At 35.2% G+C, this 18,547-nt stretch overlaps 1 protein-coding gene across 1 annotated transcript in view; it reads right to left on the bottom strand.

Annotated features, from left to right (window-relative positions):
* PKN2 (protein kinase N2) overlaps positions 1-18,547 on the bottom strand; it is a 130,037-nt gene that overhangs the window by 31,562 nt on the left and 79,928 nt on the right. The window contains exons 7-8 of the mRNA XM_043575511.1: positions 12,823-13,008; positions 11,823-11,932 (exon numbers count right to left, since the gene is read on the bottom strand). Of these exons, the coding sequence (XP_043431446.1) occupies positions 11,823-11,932; positions 12,823-13,008 (296 nt within the window). The remainder of the gene's footprint in view (positions 1-11,822; positions 11,933-12,822; positions 13,009-18,547) is intronic.

The following is an 18,547-nucleotide window of genomic DNA, read 5'->3' as shown; positions in this document are numbered from 1 at the left end:
GATAACTCACTGTGGTTTTGACTTGCATTTCCTTAATAATTAGTGATGTTGAGTACCTTTTCATGTACCTTTTGACTATTTCTAAAGAATGTCTTCTTTAGAAAAATGTCTATTCATTTTCTATACATTTTTAATCAGATTTTTCTTGCTACTGAGTTATAGGACTTTTTAATATATTTTGAATATTAACCCCTTATCAGATACATGATTTGCAAATACTTTCTTCCATTCTGTAGGATGCCTTTTCATTTTGCTGATGTTTCCTTTGCTGCACAGAAAATTTTTAGTTAGTACTTTTTTTCTTTTTTTGAGAGAGAGAGAGTGAGTGAGAGACAGAAAGAGTATACACACATGCTCAAGTAGGGGAGGAGGAGAGGAAGAGGAAGAGAGAGAATCTCAAGCAGGCTCCACGCCCAGTACGGAGTCTGACACTAGGCTCAATCTAACAACCATGAGATCATCACATGAGCTGAAATCAAGAGTCAGACACTTAATGGTCTGAGCCACCAGGTGCTTCAGTAAGTAGTTCTTAATAAATGGAATTGTTGGATATTTCCTTTGGCCTGGACACACACTGTAAAACAACAACAACAACAGCAGCAACAACAACAAAACAACAACAAAACAACAACAAAACAAAACAAAAAACAAAACAAAACCAGGACACTGAGGATGCTGTGAACCAAGAAAGTTTGGGAACCTCTAATAGAAGAACATGAAAGCTAGGCTCCACTGCTGAAAAGAAAAAAAAAAAAAAAGGAGGCAAGACGAAGCAGAGCATGGAATATTCAAGAGCCAAGAAAAGGTAAGACTTTGTAAAGGTACAACATGGTAGATATCACATCAATTGGTCTTCTATTTCTTCTTTAATTGGCCTTCTATGGGCTTCTGAAGACAACACAACCTTGAGAAACATCAGTTAAGGTCATAGAAGCAAAGAAGCTGCATACTCATAGAGTCTGAATTTTAATAACTGGCTATTTATGGAGGTGTGATTAAGGTTAAAGAGCCAACAAGGATGAAGCAACTGACATCTAGCAACAGTAGAAATCCGTTACCACCCCTTGCCTCAATGTGCACGAGGTAATAGTTGTCAGAATCCAATGAGAACTGGACCTTGGAAAAAGGGACTGTCCAACAGGAGCTGTAGCCATAGTTGAACCGATGCTGTGAAAATAGGGAAGGGAAGAGGGAAACAAACACCTTGACTTCTCTCTCCTCCTATCCTTACACCTCCTAACAATGTCTCCCAGTGTAAGTCAGAGCCTAGTTGTTCAAGTCCACAGCTATCAGCTTCCAGAGTCAAAGCACCGGCCAGGGAAGGGAGACCACTGGAATCTACTAGGCGCAAACAGAAAACAACCATATCAGGAAACAGCAGTATCTCTTTTCAGTTGAGGAGTCCAATAACGGTGATTTTCCAGCTGGACCAAATATGACAAAAAGAGGAAAACCCTAGGATCTTTGGGGAGGATGGGAAATACAGAGAGGAGAGTTTGAGACTGAGACAATAGAAAACATAATGTTATGATCTCTGCTTGAAAAGTCTGCCTCCTATATATGTGGGTGATTCTGCTCTTTTTGTAAGAGAGAAGTAAACAGTTATGATACAAACTAGTGCTTTAATAGTTATATATAAAACTGCTTCCTAAAAAAAAAAATAAATAAAACTGCTTCCTTTATCAATTCATATTGTATAAAAAGTTCCAAAGACTCCCTATTATTCCAAACCTATTATAAACTTTTCTGTCTTTACATACACAATTCCTATGTCTAATCTTATATCTTATTCCCCTGCTGAAACATATATTTTCACATGAGATTTCACATTTTTTCCCCTGTACCAGGTTCAATTTTCTCTTTTCATCAAGACTGAATTAAACATCTGTGTTCCTCACAAAGGCATTCTTGACTAAACCCAGCCCAGAGGTCTTTTCCTTGAGTTCAGATGTATATAACTTTTTATGTTTATCCTTCTAGGGACTTGTGTTCTCAAATCTGAGGATTTAATGTTTGTCATTAGTTCTGGAAAATTCTAGGTCATTATTGCTTCCGATCTGACCACTGCTCATTGCCTCCATTCGCTCATTCTGGAATTCCTCTTAGTGTGTTAGTCATTTTCATCCCATTCTTCCTGTCTCGTAGCCTCTCTTTCACATTTTTCATCTGTCTCCTTGTGTTGCATTAGGGCAACTTCTTTAGCTCTATCTTCCACTCACTAACTCTTTTGTTATTTAACTCATCCACTTAGTTTTCAACTAAAAATGTTCTATTTCTTATTTTTGTTAAGTTTTATTTTACTCTCCTTCCAACCCAGCTTCAACAATTGGGGACTAATGGTCCCCCAATTATTTTGAAGATAATCTCAGATGTCTACTATTTGTTTTTTAAAAAACTCTGCTTAGTGTTTGTATCACTCATTCTTTGCTCATGTTTTCAAATTCCTCTATTATTTAAATATTTGAAATATTTATTTTATATTCTATAACAAATAATCCCATTATCCATTGCTGCTTACTCATGGTGTTTGTATCTTCATGTATTTTTAAATTCTTGATGCATGCTCATGTTACCGGAATTCTTCCCTAAGCTTCTGAAACACAATTCAACAGTTTTTTATTTTGTCTCCAACTGTTTTTTTTTTAAGCCTACCAGACTATAGAGTCCTTTATGGAAAGAATGCTTCTCGCTGTTTTGTTATTTCTCACTGTGCTAAATGTAGGCCTTTGCACATTAAAGGTTGGAAAGGTAAAAGAAAGCTAAAATGCCTATGCTGTGCTACAGAACAGTAACAGGTAAGCCATAAGGAAATAAGTCAGACTCAGTTGTGTGTGGAAGGGTGGGAGCAGGTAAGAAAGAAGACATTTTTAAATTATATATATGATCCCCCTCCCCTCAGATTCTAATGTGTGTCATTTTGGGAATCTATTTGGGAATCACTGTACCAAGCAGAGTGTGTTACCTGCATAAGTAGGAAAAAAAAAAAAAAGGAAATTATATTAAAAAAACTTTTAGTTTTAAAAATATTTTTGCATTAAGTTATTTTCAGTCATTCTGTTGTATATTTAATGAATACCTATACTAAATACTGTGATGGAAATACAAAGAGACATAATGTATGGTCCTGTTCTCATATGGTTCATAGTTTTGTTGGGGAGATGGAAATGTAAATAAATACTGGCGAAAGAGAGGCATATACAATTGGTATAATGACACAAAAGGGAGAACTGACCAATTTTTCCTAAGGGGAAGGTAGTAGGAAGATCAGAAAAGATAAGAACTGCTCAAATTGTGTTCTTAGATACAAATTATAAGAATAAGGGAGAGAACATAGGAGTCAAAGGGGAAAGAATGTACAAAGTTAAGCATGCACAAAGTACACTGTAGGGACAGGAAATAGTTTCATCTAGTTAACACCTAGAACAGAAGCAGGAATGCTTTGGGAAATAAAGATTAGAAGATGGGTAGAGACAAGTCATGAAGGGCTCTGTATGACTTCCAAAAGCATTTGGTCTTTAACTTGTAAATTATAAGCTCCTAGTAAAGGATTTAAAATATAGAGGAGTAGAGGTCAGGTCAGGCAATACAGTAATTAAAAACAAGGCCCCTAAAATCAAGATGGTCTAGTGCTGCATTCTTAATAAATTTCTGTAGAAAAAATAGGCTAAAATCTTAGCTCTATACCACTTACTAGTTTTGTGACCTTGGGCAAGTTATTTACTTAGCCTTTTTGAGCCTCATTTTGTTCATCTGCAAAATATGTATAATAATAGTATCAACCTCCTAGGGTTGTGTGAAAATTAAAAGTTAATACAAGCTCAGCGCATAGTCAGCGTTCAGTAAATGTCAGCTTTTATCATTATTATTATTTTTTTTTAACGTTTATTTATTTTTGAGACAGAGAGAGACAGAGCATGAAGGGGGGAGGGGCAGAGAGAGAAGGAGACACAGAATCGGAAGCAGACTCCAGGCTCCGAGCCATCAGCCCAGAGCCTGACGCGGGGCTCGAACTCACGGACCGCAAGATCGTGACCTGAGCTGAAGTCGGACGCTCAACCGACTGCGCCACCCAGGCGCCCCATCAGCTTTTATTATTAATATTGTGGTATGTGATTAAGAAAATCTATATTGGAAACAAAGAGACAAGTTAGTCCACTATTTAAAAGAACATATTGGTTTCACGTAAGACCTGGCTTTGATATAAGATTCTTGTGATGATTCACAGAACCACTGCTTTCCAGCCGTGTGGCAAAGTTATTTACCTTTTGGAACCTCAGTAATCCCCAAAACAGTGATAATAATTATACATGTAAGATTACCGTGAGGATTAAATGATACTACATTTAATGTGCGTGGTTCAGAACCTCGTACAGAAGTTTTAGTGTAATGTGTAATGAACGATAGGATGAGGAAGAACAGATTGTGAGCACAAACTACTACTTCAAGAATCTCGTCTATGAGAGAGAGTCCTGTCAATAGAGCTATGAAGAAGCAAAACAATTTTTTTTTTTTTTTTTTTTAATGGAAGGAAATGTGAACATATGCAGTAAGGATCAGAGGTGAGAAGCAAGGAGGTAAAAAAAAAAAATACTGGTGACAGAGTAACTGATGGAACAGGTTTACGAGATGAGAAAGAATGGAAATTGGAGGACAAATTGGATGCTGATAGGCTCTTACAGGGTGGAAAGAGACCTCTTTCTCTAAAACCAATGAGGAAGATACAGAAATATTTGCAGGTGATAGGAGGAATATGAGGAAGCTGCACCCTAATGATCTTAATCTTATGTATAAAATGGAAACAAAGGGGTCTGAGGTGGGATAGAAGACTGGAAGAGATAGGTGAAAGAAAAGTTCCTGATAAGGGGATAAAGATCTAAAATGCAGGACAACATTTACAAGCCCAGCTGAAGTCAGAAACTAAAATTTATAGTAACAGGTATGATTAATATTTCAGCAGCATTCAGTAGATTAAAGCAGAAAAGACAGATGGTAGGACTGATTTGCTGTTGGGGGTTTCCAAGACAGGTCTGATATAAAGATAAGATTAAAGGCTGCTTGATGTGTGAGCATCAGTAAGGGAATGGTTCAGGGTAACACTGGTTTTAGGGTACAGAGAAAAGAACATGAAATTTGTAAGGGGCTGATGGCCCCTTCTTCAGCCTCTTCCTGAAGAATTAAGGATATGAAAAGATTTGATCAAATATCTAGTTCTGTGGTAATAAAGAAGAGACCAGAGGAGTAACAATAATTTAAGCTATCATTTACTGCATAATCATTATCTGCATAGTCATTAATCTAGGTTCTTTATCTCATTTAGGGAAATAAAAGATTTGGTGAAAGTGTGACATATCAAATTTAAGATTTCATTGCTCAATTCATTGCTAAAATGACAAGCAGTAAAGGTACACTGTGGCTGAGGTATTCAAAGAAGTTTGAAATAATACTATGTTAAATGGGTTGTATACATATGTAGTTTTTTTGTTTTTGTTTTTAATGCCCCATAATGATGCTGAACTGAAGAACCAAAGCTCTTAAGGAATACTGGAGCGTATCTGGTGATTAAGAGATGTCAGAGATGGAAAAAAAGAAAAAAAAGAAAAGAATGTAGACTGTATACATAATTCACTGTCTCAGAGGATTCAAAGCCTTAGGAGAGTATGATGTGTCATTTAATAGAATTTGGAAGAGGTAAAAAGGGTCAGTATTTTTGTAGTTTCAATTTTTTTTTTTAATTAAGTTAGGTTCTATGCCCCAAATGGGTTTTGAACTCACAACACTGAGATCAAGTCAACTGAGCCAGTCAGGGTCCTTGTCCATTTTAAGCTAAAAAACAGCATCTCAGCTTAAACAATATGCTCAAAACAGCCAGCTCTTACACAGAAGAAATTAACATGTCTTTGTATTCCTATTGTATGGCTTGTTCCCCCAGGAGGACTGAAGGAATTCAGAGAAAATGAGAAATTACATGGTTATTGCATTTACAATAAACATTAATAAGGATCAAATTTTATAAGAAAATATAAAAAGGGTAATCTGATAAGAATGGAAAGAACATAGAACTATCAGTCAGGAGACTTCATTATAAATCCTAGATTATTGGGGCACATGGTTGGCTCAGTCAGTGGAGCATGTGAATCTTGATCTCAGTGTCGTGAAATGGATTATGTAATAAAAAAAATAATAATCCTGGATTATTATGAAAAGCAAAAACTGACCCATAAAAACAGAGAAAAAAACTGGTGGTTGCCACAGGGACGGGGAGTGGGAGATACAGGCTTCTAGTTATGGAATGAATAAGTCACAGGGATAAAGGATAAAAAAGCATAGGGAATATAATCAGTGGTATTATAATAGTGTTGTATGGTGACAAAGTAGCTGGACTTGTGGTAAGCAGAACAATTACTTGCAGATTTGTTGAGTCACTATGTTGTACACCTGAAAATAATGTAACACTGTGTCAACCATACTTCAGTAAAAATTAAAAAAAGAAAAAAAAAAGAATCCTGGATTATACCTCAGGCTAGTTATTTTATCCTTAGGCCATAATTTCCTTAGTAATTTGTAAAATGAGGGGGCTGAAGGGGCTGAATTATATCAGCAATTTTCAAAGCTTATTTTTCTTAAGTGGCAAATTCCAAATGATATCTTACCCAGAACAAAACAAAAAAGTCTCCGTGTTGCCTCCTAAGACAATTCTACAGAGCCCTGACCTCCCAGGAACATAATTTGGGCTTTTTTAGATTACTGTAGGTCTAGTTCATTTCCAGAGTATCTTACAACTCCAAAAAGATCTACAAATCTTTGGGTCTTGAAAAGGACAGAAATAGTATAACTTAGTTCCAGAATCCCATAGAAAAGAAACTTGACATTTGAGGCAAAATGCTAGGCATGGACACGTCAGACAGTTTAAAATAACATTTTCTATAAATATTTCAATAAACATTTTCCACAAATAAATATTCTATAAATATAAGGGATAAAGTAAAAGGGTAAAAAGCACATGAAAAAGTAAAACACAAGTAGTTATCATGATAATGAATGTAGTCTCTGCCAAAGAGAAGTTTATAATCAAATCAGGGAAAAGTAACATGCCTATCAGGAGCCTAGAAGCTCTAGTTAGCCTCAGGGATGAATAGCTTTTCTTAGTCATGCATTGTCTTCAAACTTTCAAAGGGAGTACTATTGCTCCCAAGTGGGAAGAATGTTTGAAGTAATGAAAAAACAACAACAACAACAACAACAACAACAACAACAACTTTAGGTGAAGATCACAACTTCACATAAAAAACAACCAATCAAAAGTTATCAGTCTTTGTAGTTTTCTAAGCTTGTAGTCTGGGTAATTTTTAATTATTTTCTTTCTTTCAGGTTTTCATCATCTTCTGTCATTTCCTCCTCTCCTCTGTGTGACTGTTACCTATCTCATTCAAATTGCCATAGAGGAAAGAGCATCCATTTTGAAGGGCACTAAGGTCTAGTAGCAGCTCTGAAATTTATTAATATTTAACTACTCTAGTGCTCAGTTTCCTTAACTATAACATGATGATAACTTTTGAGTTCTATTTTATTTTATATTTGTGTAAGTATGTATATATTTATTACTTTTAAGTTCTATTTTAAATATTAAACTCTGTAATGCAAAAACATGGTGACAAGAGAAATCATCTAACCAGCTGTTTTCTAACAATGATTCTCTTTGAGTTTCATTTTGATATCACTCATAAAAAATCCTATAATTACTTTAAGTAGGCTCTGAAATGAAAGAGACACTGCACCAATTAATTCCCCATTACCTACCATGCTCTTCTATTATACTTAAATTCATAGCCACCCACACATCAAAGCCTATGGCTAAGGAAAAAACTAATGCCATTGAGTGGCTAAAATGAGACAAGCAACACAAGGGATTTTATATACACTACCTCAGTTTTTCTTCCTAACTGTCCTGTAAAGATTACAGTTGACCCTTGAACAACACAACGGTAAAGGCACCAACCCCTGCACAGTGAAAAATTTTAGTACAACTTTTGGTTCCCCCAAACTTTACTAATATGCTACTTACTTATGCTACTAATATGAAAACCTTACTGATAACATAAACAGTCAACTAATATGTATTTTATACGTTATATGTATAATATACTGTATTCTTACAGTAAAGTAGGCTAGAGAAAACAATGTTATTAAGAACATACAAGGAGGAGAAAATACATTCATAGTAATTTACTATAAAATATCTATGTATTAAGTGGACCTGCACAGTTCAAACCTGTGTTGTTCAAAGGTCAACTGTATATTTTATCCCCATTTTAGGGATGGTGAAACAAATGCCCAGTAGTAAGGTTATGTACTTTGTCTACTATCAAAAGCTAGTAAGTAGCAGATGGACAATGAACCTATTTTGCCTGGCTTCATTATAGCAAATCTATCCACATTAAAAATGAAAGTGAAAGAAACATTTTATGGCCATAAAGATTTATATGTATTCACATGGTTTAAAAAAAGATACAAATATAATAAGACATAGAAACAGCATCTATTTATACTAACAACCTCAACTTTTATTCCCTCGTAGTGGACTTGACTGAATTATATTGGTCTATTTAAACAGCTAATTTATAGCATGTAACAATGCTGGTTCTTCTACCCTGGAAGAGAAAATATCAGAGTTGAAAGACCCATCTAGTAGACCTTAACAGTGAGCTCTAGGAAAGTCACTATTGATTAGAACATATACAAACTGAAATCTCATTGCTATCCTTAACCCTAATTTTTTCCCACATGTTCCTCCCTTTAACTTCAAAGACAGTTATCAAATCTTTGTTAAATTTTTTCTTCAATAGACTTTTAAAAATCCCATTTTTCTTCAATTGTTCCACATGTAACAGGATTTTCATCATCTCACCATTCCTGCAATTATTCACTGGATAAGTTTTAATAATGCTTCTCTAAGGTATGATCTGGCTCAACTCAAACTTTATTGTTTTTGTTCCCCCCTCCCCCCCAACTCAAAGTTTTTTATTTCTTTTATTTCTTCTTTCTCCTCCTACCTTTGGGATACGGCTTAAGATTTGATTATGAGATTTTTGTTTTCTGTGTTTATAAAGTTTTTCCCACTTTATGTTAGTAACTCTTCTATTAGCTTCTATAGTGCATGGTACTTACTTCTATGAGATCATTTACCATAGGTAAATCAAATGATGCCAACTCCCCTATTAAAAGCCCTTCAACAGTCTCCCAATTCTTAGTCTACGAAGCCCCTAGAGATCTGGCATCTACCTACATCATCTACTTTACACTGATCTTCTGTCTCACAATTTTTATTCTTACAACATATCAGGTTCTCTCCTACCTCAAGGGGTTGTATACTTTGTCTCCTCTGCTGGAAACACTCTACCTGGATCTTTAAAAGTCTGGAAAATTTTCACACATCAGGTCTCTCAGGTCAAATGTAGCATCCTCAAAGAGATCCCCTAACTACTCTATCTACAGTGGCTGCTACCCCCTCATTATACCACCTTACTTCCTTCTTTCCCTATCCTTGTAGTTTTTAAAAGTTGTTTCCTATTTATCTTCCCTCATTAGAATATAAGGTCCTTAAGTATACGGACTTTGGACTTTTGATCAATCATTACCAGCATCTAGAATGGTGCTTGGCACAGAATAGAGAATCGGTGATTATTAAGCTTAAGAGTTCTGTTACAGCAATACGTACATCTCCATAAATCTAGAACCTAGTAAAAAGCCTGGTACATATGAAATGTTAAATAAATATTTGTGAAATGAATAGACTGATCTTACCCACTTGGATGACATTCACTATGACGTCTAATTAGATGATCTCCAAATCCACCTATCCAGCCCTGACCTCTACCTTCCACATCTTTATTTAATTGCTAAGAGACTAGGTATAGAACCCATCCCCTTCCAATATAGATTTTTTCTAATGACTGTGGCATCATTTGCTTTGCAAACTATAGACAAATTCCTTCCTTCGTACTCCAATCCAATTAGTTACTGACTCATATTATTTTTTCCTGCATGTATTTTTTTCTATTCCTACTGCCAAGTTTTACTTCAAGTTCTCCTGATCTTACAGTTGTAGCACTGGAGTAGCCTCCTGCCAAATTGGTTGCCTTTAGTTCCTCCTCCCTCAAATTCATTCTTCATACAAATTCCAAGATCAACTTTTCCATTACGTGTCTCCCATCCCGTCTCCGACACCAACAAGTATAAACACCTCAAGCCCAGCATTCTAGGACCTTAATATCATTTTAACTGAAATCATCAAAATAAAGGTACATTCGGGAAATGAGGTGGTAGACTCTTACACACTTTCAGATGTGATGGTAAAAAGTCAGGTATGTACTGAAAGCCAATGAAGTAGAAGTTCCTTGGGGAAACCTGCAAGACCTTGTTTATGTCGTTCATTGCTAATCTACCCGAAGTGCCAGGAATACAGTAGATATCAATGAATTATATTTGTTGATTAAGTAAATACTTTCATAATAATTTTAATGAATAAATGAAGGATCATAAATGAGAGAATGAATCCCAAGATGAAGGTAGTATTCTTTGAAAATCAGTTTGCTATTTAGACACATGGAGCTTAGTACATTACTTTTTATTCTTTTTATGTAATATTTTGTAAGAACATTAATCAAGTTCTTACCACTTTCAATGATTTTTACATGGATTTAATCTTCACACATCTCAGTGAGGTAGGTAGTATTAAAGCTAAGAAATCTGGTATACATAAAGTTTAAGCACATAAAACATTTTTTGAAGCAGGAAAAGCAGTGATGAGGATGTGATTAGGATGCTGGCCATGAGGAAAGAAAAAAATAAATTGGAAAAAAAATTTTTTTAAGTAGAGGCTGGAGTAGTAAAACCACCACCTCACATCATCAAGCACTGTAAATCTGCTTTCACTAATAAATGTAATTTTAAAAATGACATATGTATCATCAGCCTAAATACTAAATGATAAAAAGTTTGCTATCTTTCTTATTTTTTAGACAAGATTAGGATTAAGTTGTATTATTTTCTTCCCACACCCCAGTGGATGGATTAGAATCTGAGTAATAAAGTCACCACCATGGATTTGAATCCAGTATGGACCAGCTTTACCTCTGGATTCTACAGCTACGTATCATATTCCGGCCATTCATGTCATTCATGAAAGCCACTGAGACACATGGAAGCCTGGGTAACTGAGCACATTAGCTCATTTCAAATCCAGCTTTAGTAGTATAACCTACAAATGGTGAATCAGAAGAATCACCTTCATTTTTAGAGTACATCACTAAAATAAATATATTTCAATACTAGCTCTCACTTGGTTGTCTTTTATGTTAATACAAAATGTACATTCAAATCACTGCAGAAGCGAAAGCTACTGCAGCACTCTGATGTTCACCTCTGTCTTAATGCAGGCTTTTATACAACTCACCAGATGAGAAACATCAAAAAAAAAACCCCTAGGTTCTTCTTTTATTGCGTTAAAAATAAAACTTCCCAGGGGTGCCTGGGTAGCTAGTCAGTTAAGCGTCCGACTCTTGATTGTTGGCTCAGGTCATGATCTCACAGTTCGTAAGTCTGAGCCCCCACACTGGGCTCTGCACTGACAGCTGAGGAGCTTGCCTGGGATTCTCCGTCTCCCTGTCTCTCTGCCCCTCCCCACTCGCTCACACCCTCTCTCTAAAATAAATGAATAAGCATTAAAAAAATAAAACTTTCCAAAGTCTTCAAAGACATAAAATTTACATTCAAAATGAATTATAAATATAATGAAAATTTAAGTAAAATGTTTTTCCTCTTACCCTGTCCAGTTCCAGTGTAAACTTCTGGTCCCATGACTGATTGGAAATGGGTTTCCAGCTCGTCTGACCAACCACAGTATTATCTAGCTTCAAAACCGCACAGACATCATCTGTAATTACAATTTATAAACTTGCTTAAATATTTTAAAACTTTAAAATAGAAGCATCACTGTTTAATAGGAACAAAAGTCTTATGAGCCTTTAAAAGTAGGATTTTTCGTAATACTGAAGCTTTTGAATCTTAAATGGCTACTTTTACATGTACACATACTTCCACCAGATGCTCCCAAATTATCCTCTGTGTTTGACAAAAACACAGAGATCAAATGCTATCTATTTTGTATGTTTGTATATCAATAGTAATCATTCAGTTTTCTCCCTCTACACTTCTATTTGTAGAGTTTGTCACCTTAGACAATTTTTGTTTCCACACTTTCCCTAAAATCCCTTTCTAGATGAAGGAAAACACTGACACATGCACCTCTGTACTCTGTAGTAGGTTTAACTGTCACGGGCCTTCCCCCCCCCAGTGCTACCTTTATATCATAGTTTATAATCACATTTTAGAACATCTGCAAAGTGCTTCATAAACCTATTGCATATTGCTCTTACCACTTCCACCTATTCCCCCATTTGTTTGCTAACTGAGCCACTACTAGTAAACACGTTTGGTCCTGTGGTTAGTTATCAAGATTGAGAAGTGTCACGATGTCATTAAAAGATAAAGATGTGACAAGACTCAGAGCCTCCGAACACTTTCAGTTTGGCATAGACTGATCCTGAGTATTTCATTCTCCCAAAAGAATTAATGTTACGTGTCGTTCAGTTTTCTAACTGTCAGTATAGCTTTCGATATTTTAAAGTTAAATTATAGAAGTCAGAACACAAAGCTTTTTGTTCAACTTTGGCTCTTTCCCATTGCTAGCTGCTGCATTGTTAAGTTCTTTGTATAGGCCCTTTAATTTGTTATATGATTTTTTTAAAAATTTGGTTACTGAACTGGACAAGTCGTCGGTTTTTAGGAGATTTCGACTACTTCCACTTTTACTTTTACTTGTTCTGCTCATGAAAGATGATCTGGTTTCACTTGGACTCCAACCAGGTAGTGCAACCGATGTTGCTTTTGACCGTCCAGGGACATTCTCTAGAATATCTTGACAGCCCATAAGACGAACTTCCAAAGTACCTATCAGCATGAACAAATATCAAATAAGAACATCAATTTTTAACATATAGAACTATGTCTTTGTTACTATTCAGAAAGGATGGGGAGAGATCTGCTAAAATAACAAAACCTCTTCTCCCAGAGGATCTGTGAGGTAACTAATCATCCTTCCTGTTTTAATTAGAGAAACCTATTGAAAATTCTTAATAAAACTGTAAGAAATTTTATGGAAAGAACAGCACCTTCCAATAGCTGTCCAAAAACTTGTTCTAAAAGAGGTTACATAAACTTCTTCTATGTCTGAATACTCATTTATATAATTACATGGAAGAATTACAAAATTATGTGGACAGACCATGTGGGAAGGAAAACAAAGCCAAATATCAACATAAACATACAGAAATTAGAAACAAGGAAATCTGACTACATGAAAAGCAGCTAGCCATGTTTAATAGTTACGTAGTTAATACAGAAAAAGACTTTACAGGGTTTTTTTGTATAAATAAGTGGGTTTCCTGTTCTATTTGAGATGCAAAATAATATTAACTTTCTAATAGTGTAATGAGTCAAATAATTGACTATAATTATCTAAGCATAATTCTGATTTCCTTAGGCAAATAAATACTGAAGGTGTTCAAATGAAAATGAGTAACTTTAAGGATATCTAAAGATACGGTTTGTCATCAGTTGGGCTAGATTTAGTATACTAGAAGTTAGAAATGGTGCTATAGTATTAAAATTTTAGATAATGCACAGAGAATAACATTTTAGGAGTTATTTAAGTACTCCTATATAACATTTAGGGATATTTCCTGGTCCCAATGAACTTAAATAATTAAAGCTGAACTCGAAAGTAAAAAGGCCTGGATTTATACCTAACTCTTAAAAAAAAAAAAATCAAACAAAATACATTAAAAAAGTGTTAAAGACATTGGAGGTCAGGAAATGAAGAACACTGATCCCCAAGAGATGGCAAACAAATGAGATGAACCCTAAGACTGCTTGAGTTTACTGCCTGGAATATACCTAGGACATAGTGCAGGGAGGGGAAACTCAGGTGCAACCAAGTGGACTACCTGTGTGAAGGAAACGGACCGGAGAGTATGACACAGAACTGATCAAGGTGGCTAGAATTCACAGGCAGAGTAAAAGATAGACAACAGCTGTCCAGAGACAGAACTAAGATGTGCAGAGGGTTCCCCTAATCTTCAGTCTTGCCCCAGTAGTAGAGAATAATTACTCCTATGTTAAATGATGTTCTGGTCTGTATAACAAATCTTAAAAGCAATACCCGGTATTTAAAATCAATACAGGTATTGCTGAAAAGCAATACAGGTAACTTAACTGTGACCTAGAACAAAGCTCAAGAATATTTATAGGAATACAAAAATATCCAGCACCCAAAAGCTAAAACTCACAATGTCTAGCAATCTAATCAGAGAGTACCAGGCATATTTGTTTTCTGTTGCTGGATTACCAATTACCACAAATTTAGTGGCCTAGAACAACACCCATTTATTATCTTACAGTTCTGTAGGTCAGAGTCTGGGTGAGTTGTCTGTACTCTCTGTTAGAAATCTCACAAGGCTGAAATCCTCATATCTGCCAGGCTGGGCTCTTATCTGGAAGATTTGAAGAATCTGCTTCCAAGATCATTCAGGTTGTTGGCAGCCTCCAGTTTCTAGCAGACATAGGATTGGGGTCCCTATTTCCTTGCTAGCTGATGGCCAAGGGTTGTTTTCAAGTTCTAAAGGCCATGTGAATTCCTCACTACATGCTGGCTCCCTCTATCTTCAAGCCAGCAATGGCACATACAATCTTTTTCATGATTCAGATTATTCTTCCCCTTCTGCCACTGGCCAGAGAAAATTCTCTGCTTTTAGGGGGTTCATGTGATCATATTACACCAGCCCAGATAACTGCCCTTTATATTAACTCAAAGCCAACTGATTAATAACCTTAGTCACACAGGCAAAATCCCCTTTTCCATATAACATAGTATTATCACAGGAATGATGTCTCATCGTATTCACAGGACAGGGGTTCCAAGGGTCATTCTTGAAATTCTGACTATTATACCAGGAAAACAGATAAACAGAAAAGTAAGAAACATAGTAAGAAAAAAAGAAATCAAATGAAAATCAATCCAAAACTGACATGAACACATTCACACAGTGATCATAATTATAGTCCATCTGTTCAAAAACTTGAATAGAGACATGCAAGAAATCAAAAAGACCCCAAACAAAATCCCAGATATTAAACTACCATGTTAGAGACTTTAGGAAAAATATACTGGGATGAGATTAGTGGCAGATTATACATTGCAAAAGAAAAGGCTAGTGAACTTGAAGCTAAAGCAGTAGAAATGGTAAAAAAAAAAATAAGAGAAAGGAAAGACTTGAGGGGTAAAAAACACAACAACAACAACACAAAAAAAACAGTGCATATATAAACTAAGTTTAACTTCAAGTGGCCCAGTATGTGTACAACTAAGTCCCTGATGAAGAGCAGAGACAATTGGGACAGAAATATATTTGAAAAAATAATGGCTGAAAAACTTCCAAATTTGATGAAAACTATAAACCCAGTAAGTATCCAAGAATTTCAAAAACACCAAGCAAAAGAGCAATAAGTTAATCACATGAAAGCACACGATAATAAAATTTCTCAAAACAAGTAATACAGAGAAAATATTAAAAACAGCCAGAGGAAAAAAGATATACAAAGATTAGGATCACAGTGGATTTCTCATAAGAAACAATGAAAGCAAGACACATAAGCAACAATTTTAATGTACTGAGAAAATGAACAAGCAAATAAACTGTGAACTTAGAATTCTAGACCCACTGAAAATATCTTTCAAAAATGAAGACTTTTCAGATTTAAAAATGGGTAAAGAATCCATTTTCAGTAGACTACCATGATCCAGCCATATCATTCCTAAGTATTTACCCAAATGAAATCTACATTTACACAAAAACTGCATAAGGATGTTATTAGTAGCTATATTTGGAAGAAATACAAAGTGGAAACAACTCAAATATCAGTTGCAGGTGAATGGATAAACAAATTATGGACTATCCATACAACTGAATACTATTAATAACAGAAAGGAACTACTGATAGACACAACATAGATGAATATTAAAATAGCTATTCAGAGTGAAAAAGGTCAGAAATCCTTCTCTTCCCAAAGAAAACAGTATATACTAAATGATTCCACCTATAGAAAATTCTACAAAATGTAAACTAATAGCAAGTGACAGAAATAGGTCAGTGATTGCCTGGAGTCAGATGTGGGTAAGGAGAGCATGAGAAGAGCAGGAAAGAGGGATTACACAGAGGCACACAAGGTCACTTTTGGGATGATGGATATATTAATTATCTTGATTGTTGTTATGGTTTCACAACAAAATTTATGACAAAAATCTTCAAGTTATACACTTCAAATAAAACTGAATGCTGATGATGGTGGCACAACTATATACATTTCCTAAAAATCCTAAAACTAGGGGCTCCTGGGTCATTCAGTTGTCTCTGCCCCTCCCCCACTCGTACTCTGTTTCTATGCCCCTCTCAAAAATAAACATTAAAACATTCTTTTAAAGTTCTAAAACTATATTCTTAACAAAAAAATTTTTTTTTTAACTTTTATTTATTTTTGAGAGACAGCATGAATGGGGGAGGAGCAGAGAGAGAAGGAGACACAGAATCAGAAGCAGGCTCCAGGCTCTGAGCTGTCAGCACAGAGCCCGACGAGGGGCTCGAACCCACGAACTGTGAGATCATGACCTGGGCTGAAGTCGGATGCTTAACCGACTGAGCCACCCAGGTGCCCTAAAACTGTATTCTTCAAGTGTGTGAATTCTATGGTATATAAATTATGTCTCAATAAAGTTACTAAAGTTGGAGGGGAAGCTTCAATTTTTATGTTCGTTAGGCTATGGAAATATTCTGTAACTATAAAGTGTTAAAACAGATTAAATAGATATTATTTTAATTTTAATTCAAAAGAAACAACTTGTTGTGTTTGTGTGTTTTATTTCCTTTTTTGTTGTTAAACTGGCAAACTTAGCTCATTTCCATTGTAAATGTTTAGCTGTAAAAGTCATCCTGGGGAAACTGAAAACATCTGGTCACTACTTCAAACCCTGGTAGCTTATTAAATATTTTAGTAATTTCAATATATTAGGAGATGACAATGCTCAGCACCTGCTTTCATTTAGGAAAAAGAAACCTGGAGGGATTTAAGAACTTTAGTAAGCATCTAGAAGTTTCTTTCCTTTATGAGGTGACACAGTTGCAATTGTGTGTAACCATATTAGAAATACTTTAAAATATTTTACTTTTATAACCCACAATATGAAATTTTTAAAACAAGCAATCCAAGAAGTAAATGTCTGTATTCATAAGCAGTAGCTATGAATTCCATTAGAACAAGGAAATGTTTTTTTTTTAATGTTCTGAAAAAACTATTTTATATCCATTTTACTAATTCAGTATTTCATCTTGGTACAACTGAGTAATGAAGGTATCTTCTTTCATAAAAACAAGTAAAAGTCTCAAAATGTGGACCAAAAATTCAATTATACCTTAGTTCAAAGTAGCACCAAATTTGCAAATTTAAATTTTTATTCATACAACCACAAAAGAAATCAGAATATAAATGAGACAAACCACAAATAGCATGTAGTGAAAAACTCAGGAGGGTAAATATTCCTACTACTTATCCAATATAATTCTTCATTGTGTATAATCCTTTATTAAGACCAATAGTATTTCTCTTTCTAGTTACTCTGTCTTTACCTTAAGGTTCAACATTAATTCATTAAAAGGTTCAGTAGGAATTTAAAATAGTATTTTTAAAAACCAAAATGTCTTGGGGTGTCTGGGTGGCTCAGTCGGTTAAGTGTCTGACTTCGACTCAGGTCATGATCTCGCGGTTTGTGAGTTTGAGTCCCGTGTCAGGCTCTGTGCTGACATCTCATAGCCTGGGGAGCCTGCTTCGGATTCTGTGTCTCCCTCTCTCTCTGCCCCTCACCTGCTCGCACTCTGTCTCTCTCTCTCAAAAATAAACATAAAAAAAATTTAAAAAAAACCCCAAAATGTCTTAAGAACTATAAGATACTTCCCTTTATGCTGACAATTTACATCACTTTGAATAAAGTTCAGTAAGGCAATGAAGAACAGGAAAAGAGAATGGAAGAGGTTAGAGTTGGGGAGAGAAGTCAACAAGAATAGAAAGGGAAAAAAATTCCAGCTGTATTAGATGTTTTCTAAAACATGGCTTTATTACTTTTCTAGAAATATTGTTGATTTCCAAATATTTGACAACCATATTTTAATCAATGAATCATTCAAAAATTCTAAAATATTATTAATGCATTCAGCTGATTCATACAATGGCAAAACTTAAGTGCAGTTCCTTCCTTATTGTCAAATAATCTTTACCAAGTTTCCCCTGAAACTATAAATATCCTGTGCTAGGGGCTAGAATTACATGTAGGCAGACAACAAAGTCTTTGTTCTTCACAGGTCTATATTCCAGTTTTGGTTT

Source organism: Prionailurus bengalensis, chromosome C1, assembly GCF_016509475.1.
Source record: "Prionailurus bengalensis isolate Pbe53 chromosome C1, Fcat_Pben_1.1_paternal_pri, whole genome shotgun sequence".
Taxonomy (NCBI): Eukaryota; Metazoa; Chordata; class Mammalia; order Carnivora; family Felidae; genus Prionailurus; species Prionailurus bengalensis.
This window is presented reverse-complemented; position numbering and strand designations above follow the sequence as displayed.